Below are 6,781 nucleotides of genomic sequence, written 5' to 3' on the forward strand. Positions count from 1 at the left end.
CCCCGCCCTCCACATCCCCCCTTCTCATCCACAACAAGCAACCAGGAGACCATCTCTATTTCCAGGGGAAACGCGGACCCCATCTCTCCCCACCCAGGGCATTCTAGCGACAGCACTAAGACAGCACCAGGTCTTCAGTAGAGACCTGCCTCGCTGCTACCTGTATCCCTGGACAGAGCACGGGGCCAGTCCACAACGGGCTCCCAGCAGGACTGTGGGAATGCAGGAGTGAATGAGGGTGAAATGAGCTGGCTCATGACTTACCGATTGGAAGAGAGATGCTGCCTGTCCTGAGCTCTTTGGGATTTGGGCTCAGTGAGGTGCTGGGAGTTGTGCTGGGCCCTGGGGTTGGTTCTTTGTGTTGGAATCTCGTGGACACAGGCTGGGATGTGGTGACTGGACCTGGGACCTTCTTCTGGGTGGGGAACACAGATGCACAGACTGCATCTGTGCTTGCATTGCCAGGGGTGGCCACCAAGCTACAGCTGGGGAGGAGGAGGCTTGGTCAGGAGGTAGCAGTGGTCAGAGGGGCTAGGGTGGCTAGGATCATTTATGGGAGCCAAACCAGTGGCAAGGTCCCAGCAGCCAGCATGAGGGATGCCACGTTCTATCTCGGGCCCATCTCTCCCATCCCTTCCCTATCTCCCCTAAACACCCCAGCCAGTCTTGACATCCAGGGCAAGCTCCTGTGCCCTGGCTGTCTGGGCCCCCCAGTCCCCGCCCAGACAAGCCAGTGGGGGCACTATTCCTGGTGAACAGGACTCAGCAATACCTCAACCCAAGGGAGTGAGTAGGGGTCAGAGCTGCTCCGTGTCCCACAATCACTCCCGAGACATCCCCGAGACATCCTCCCAAAATCAGAAGACTCAGCCACTCACATCCGGTGGGGCCTGCAAGTATCTGTGGATGAAGTCGTGTCGGAGAAAGTCCCTGGGGGACAGGCACTGCACTTCACGTCTGATGTTGCCGTTGCTTTGAGGAAAAATGAGAACCTGTCAGCCACTCAGACACGGCTGAACAGGTAGGCCTTGGCACTGGAGCTCTGGGGAGGCTTGAGGAGCCTGAGAACCTCTGGCTTCACCTCCACCCCTTAACCCCCCACACAGACACACACAGCAAAGTCAGCAGAGGTGACCTCCGCTTCAGGCTCTAAGCCTACACACACAAGTACACACAGCTAGCTTTCAGGGTTGTGTAGGTTCCTGTAGCACCCCGATTTCCAGCAACTTAGGGCTTACTCTGATCTATCTGCATCCCCAGGGCCCAGGACACAGAAGCTGTCTAATCAGAGTGCTAGAGAAAGGTCAAAGGGACAGATGGATGGGCAGCGAGCACCTGGTCACCTTGATAATGTCCCTAGGCTGATGTCACTGCATTGATGCCTGTCACACTGCCACAATGTCTGTAAAGGAGAGGCCCAAGGGGATCCCCAGTACCCGGCCCTAGTACCCGGCCTAGAACCCAGCCCCATACCTTGTGTGGTCACACCGTGGCCGGGGAGGCACTTGCTCAGTGGCACGCACTGCCGGCACCCGACCTGCCTCTTCAGCACACAGTACCAGCCCGGCTTGCAGGTGCAGATCCGGTTCTGCTCCAGAGTGCAGGCCTGAATCTCTACCTGGCCTAAGGAGCAAGACAGCAGCCCAGGGTCATTCTTGCCTCCACCATGCCCACTCTTCCCTCCCACCTAGCACCCAGCACCCTCCCACCTCCCACTCAGCACCCATAGTGAGCTCTGGTCTCCAGAAGGCAATGAAGAGGATTTGGTGAAAGAGGAGGAAATGCCATCGATAAACTGTAAAGAGCTGTGCCCACACCACTTCATACCTGGGGCATGAAAACAACTGGCCTGGGTAATCCAACCAGCTTATAGCCAAAGGGGATGAAGTGTATGGAGGCCGGGGGAGGATGCTGGGACCACCCTCTCTAGGCCCACTCACCAGGGCTGCATGGCGGGTCACAGCTGAAGCACCCGGGGATCCAGTTCCAGAACTGGGTGTATGTGCTGTCCTCACAGGGGACGCATATGGTGTCTGAGGTCTTGGTGCACAATTTCCTGACAGAATGACCTGGAAAAGCAAAAGCCAGCGGTCTCTGCAGGGTGTGGCCGCTGCCAGGAGCCTGGGCTCATCCATCGTTCCCTGGAGTCCCACAGTTCTAAAGCGTGCTTCCCCTTTACTCTGTAAATACCCTGAAATTGGGCTGGCTCCACGGTGCAGCTGTCATGTGCTGCTCAAAACAAGGCAAATCCAGGGGCCAGCAGATGGCGTGGTGGTTGAGTTGCTGGACTTCACATGCTGACTGCAATTCAAGTCCCAGACCTGTCAGCTTGCTTTCTCAGTTTCTCTTCTTCTCTCTCTCTCTCTCTGTGTCTCTCTCTGGTGAGCACAAGTGCCCTAAGGCAAACTAAAATTAATAATAATTAAATCAAATAATTCCTCTTTTTTTTTTTTTTTTTGAGAGGTTTTTCATTTAGGGGCAGTGCGCTTGCCAGAAAGACAGAGTGAGACAGAGAGACAGAAAGCAAGAAATCACGCCCCAGGGGATGGCCACGTCGCAATCCCTTCTCCTCCATGCTCCTCTTATGAACTTGTGCATGCATGTGCACCCAGTATGAATTTAAGCCACTGGGTCTGGGACTTAAACTGCAGTCGACTACATGGGAGTCCAGTGACATAACCATTATGCCATCTGCTGGTCCCAATAAATAATTCTTTAATTGAAAACAAAAAGAAGATGTCAAATCCAAATGGCAGCCATGATTTGAATTCCCAGCCCAGTCAGCCTGAAAACACGCCAGGCACATGCATGAGTGCCCAAGATCTAACAGGCTGGAGGCCTGGAGGAAGAAGATTGTGATGCTACCAGACCCTGTGGAGGGTTTTCACTCTCTCTCTCTCTCTCTCTCTCTCTCTCTCATGTGTACATGCACTCTATCATGAATAAAGAAAAGAAAAATTTAAGCCTGAAATTCTACCATTGGAGACCTTTGATCAGTCAATCAAATTTTACTAAGAACAGGTTTGCCAACTCCTTTCTTCTTGATAGTTGGCTAAAGTTCACCTCTGAGGGTATAAGCTACAGGGAAGAGAGACAATAAGACTAGTCCTGGTATCCTATCAAGGATAGGGCATGGGGCTCTGAAAGCCTGAGAGAAGGCATGGGGGATGGGAACACCTCAAGACAAATCTCTAAGGCGTTTACTCCTCTGAGCCCTGTAACCAGTCCCATCCAGCCATGGTCACTGCTATGCTAATTCAGTAACTGCTTTAAAAGACCCTGCTGGGAGGCCAGCAGGTGGCATGGTGATTAAAATACTGGACTCCCACATGACTGAACATGGTTCGAGTCCTGGACCTGGTGGCGGGTTTTCCCTTCCCGTCTCTCTCTATCTCTGTTTCTCTGGTCATATTAAACAATAATAATAAATAAAATAAAATGAAATAATTCTTTTAAAAAAACCCTGCTGATTGGTAAAAGAAAGAAAAGCAACTTTTCCTGGGCTCTCTTAAAATGACTAGGAGAGATGACAGCTACATGTGTGCTCACCTACATCTCAGGCTAACAGCTCAAAGCCTTCAACGGCTTTCAGACTCTTTCAGAAAAAAATCTAAACTCTGTATTTCTATCTCCTAGCATATTCCCCTTTACCCATTCTGGGTTACACAACCTGACACTGCTACTTCTTTCTTCTTTTTTTTTTTTGGAGAGGATTTTGCCTGAGAGATAGAGAGATAGAAAGCGAGAAATCACCCTCCAGGGGGATGGCCACACTGCAATCCCTTCTCCTCCATTCTCCTCTCGGGATCTTGGGCATGCACACACACACGCCTGGCATGAGTTTAAGCCACCGGGTCTGGGATTTGAACCACGGTTGACTACATGGGAGTCCAGTGACACAGCCATTATACCAATTTACAGCCAGTTTAAGAGAGATTTTTGCTATAGAGTACGTGTGCTTGCCAGAAAGACAAAGAGACAAAAAGTGAGAAATCACCTCCCTTCCAGGCATATGGCCACACTGCAATCCCTTCTCCTCCATTCTCCTCTAGGGATTTTGGACACTCATACACACATGCCCAATGTGAGTTTGAAGCCACCAGGTCTGGGACTCGAGCTACAGTCAGCCATGTGGGAGTCCAGCAATGTAACCATTAGACCATCTGCTGGTCCCCACCCTGCTACTTCTCAAGCCATCAACAGGCTCCTAACTCAGGGCCTCTGCACTTGGTGTTGCTTCCACCTGGCATGCTGTTCCCTGTATATTTGTATGACTTATTTCCTCACCTCTTGCAGGACTCTGCCTGAATGTCACCTCCACAGAAACCTTCCCAGACTAGTCTACACAAAGCAGCATGGCCCACTCTGTGTGTCCTTCTGCCTCTCCTTGACTGGCTTTTCTCACAGCACTTAGTGATAGATGGGACCAGATGTCTGTGAGTGTGGCTGCTGTCTGTAAAATGCAGACTCCACGAGGGCAGGGATTCTGTCTGCCTGCTCTCTGTTGTTCTCCCAGCACTCAGAACACACAGCAGAGCGTTATACGTATTATATGAGGGAAGATATAAACAAATGAATGGATGAATGTCGTCGGGAGATGGGTCAAGCCTCGGGTTCCCCAGCTGTGAAATGTGTATGCACTTGTTGGTTCAGTCAAATATGCACTAAGACCCTGCTATGTGCCAGGCATTGTGCCACGTACTGAGAATTCAGTGGAGAACAAGCCATAGTCCCTGCCCTGGAGGAGCACACAATGGGGCTAACCAGAGAGGAACCAGGCCAGAGCTGCACAGTGTAAAAAGAGATGCCATGAGGGACTCCAGGCACCAGTGGGGCTCGAAGGAGGCATGTGACCTTGCTGAGCTGTGTGGGGCAGACTTCCTGGAGGAGGGAGCACCCATGCTGAGTTCTAAGGATAAGCAGGAGTTCAACAGAGGGAAGGAGTGGGAAGTGGGCCAGGCAGAGGGAATAGCATGTGTAAGAGCCAAAAGAAGGAAGACATGAAAGTCGTTCCATAAGAATCAGAATGCCCCTCCCTCCCGCCACGGTGCACACATGCTTCCCTCCAGTGCCCCAGCCCTCGGGGACGCAGCCAGCCTGGAAGCCAGCTGCCACTCACCTGGTGGGCACATGCTGCAGCACCTCTTCGTCGTCTGGTCTAAGTATTCTCTCTCCTGGCATGGATTCCTAGGCTGGAAGGGAACAAGAAGACAGCCATCAGCACCACTGCCCGCAGGTTCTGCCACACCAGACCCCAGGTCCCCATCCTGCAGGTTTGGACCTTCTCCTTTCAGGGGCTCTCTTGACATGGGGATGTGTTCTTTGGTGGAGAAGTAGGGGGAAGGAGGGGACCTGCCTTTTCTGCCTCTCACTCCCGCTCTGTGTGGCGCAGTCATGTCTGCAGGTGTAACACTGAGCCCGCTGGCTCTGACCTTCCCACTGAGGGCTGGCTCCTAACACCACATAGGGTAGACGTGGAGCCCAAAAGCTGCCCAGAAGACAGTGGCCTCAGTCACAGAGGACCAAGGGGCTCTGCACAAAGTGACCTTCGGCTGAGGACACCTCCCCTTCCTTCCTGCACCTGGGAAATGTCCCTTTGTCCTTCAGTCTGAATGTTGTCCTGCTGAGCAGCCTTTTCCTGGGAGACCAGGCTGATCTGGCTCTTCCTCTGGCCCTCTCTCCAAATGCAGGACGTGACCCTTTCAAACGATCATCTCATTGTTCTGAAATGGTGTCCTTCTCACCCATGCGGGTGCACATGCACACATGTGTATGCACATACACGTACACATGAACACACTAGTCTCTAATGCACAGGGCGGCTATGTTGGCCTGATCATCTCTAGACTCTCAGCCTCTGACACAGGGCCCACTGCAGAGCTGGGGCTCAGAAGATGGATGCTGGTTGCTAACGGTGATAACAGTTAACATTTCTGGAGCACTTCCTGGGTTCTCAGTGCTTCAGTGGCTGAAGGCAGCGGATGCTGTTGCACCCCACTCAGGCTCCCTTTACCAGCTGGCAGGTGTTGGCTGATAATGGCTCCACAGCTAAAAGGCCATCTCTTAGCGTCAAGGTGAGACCAACTCTGGTACAATTCACAGTCCAGAACTCCCGTGGGGTCAAGCCAAAGGTGGCCCTACTGTGACAATGACCTTGCTTGGCCACCTCCCTTGCCCTGTCCTGCTGCCCCACCCCCTCCTCTAAAAGCCCTCCCCAGTAAATCACTTTCACAAGAACCCTTGCCTCAGGCTCTACTTCTAGAAGTCCAGACCCAAGACAGGTATGAAACCTCAATGAGACCTCCCAGCAACCCAATAAAGAAGCTCTCCTTACTATGGCCATTTTATAGGACAGGAAACTGAGGCTTGGAGAGAGCAGAGTGTTCGCCCAAGGTTCCAGAGCCAGTACCTGACAGGGAAGGATTTGAACACAGTTCTGGTCTTGCTTCCCAGCTCATGATCTCAAGCACTTTGCTATATGCCTCCATGAAGAGAAGAGCAAGAAATGAATGTGGGACCGGCAGTTAGTGTAATAGCTACGTCGCTGGACTCCCATGTAGTTGACTGCGGTTCGAGTCCTGGACCTGGTGGCTTAAACTCATGTCGGGCGCATGTGCATGCGTGCCCAAGATCCCAAGAGGAGAATGGAGGAGAAGGGATTGCGGCGTGGCCATCCCCCCGGGGGGTGATTTCTCGCTTTCTGTCTCTCTGTCTCTGTCTGTCTGGCGAGCGCACATGCCCTATAGCAAAAAACCTCTCCAAAAAAAGAAAAAAAAAAAAA

The 6,781-nt window shown here is 52.3% G+C and overlaps 1 protein-coding gene across 2 annotated transcripts in view; it reads right to left on the reverse strand.

Annotated features, from left to right (window-relative positions):
* The window catches only part of TNFRSF1B (TNF receptor superfamily member 1B), a 36,256-nt gene that overhangs the window by 12,436 nt on the left and 17,039 nt on the right, over window positions 1-6,781 (reverse strand). For both annotated transcript variants that reach the window (XM_006145297.3, XM_027770626.1), the window contains exons 2-6: window positions 5,120-5,192; window positions 1,941-2,069; window positions 1,474-1,623; window positions 879-972; window positions 265-485 (exon numbers count right to left, since the gene is read on the reverse strand). In XM_006145297.3, the coding sequence (XP_006145359.1) occupies window positions 265-485; window positions 879-972; window positions 1,474-1,623; window positions 1,941-2,069; window positions 5,120-5,192 (667 nt within the window). The remainder of the gene's footprint in view (window positions 1-264; window positions 486-878; window positions 973-1,473; window positions 1,624-1,940; window positions 2,070-5,119; window positions 5,193-6,781) is intronic.

This window comes from Tupaia chinensis, unplaced genomic scaffold (assembly GCF_000334495.1).
Source record: "Tupaia chinensis unplaced genomic scaffold, TupChi_1.0 Scaffold000146_1, whole genome shotgun sequence".
NCBI lineage: Eukaryota > Metazoa > Chordata > Mammalia > Scandentia > Tupaiidae > Tupaia > Tupaia belangeri.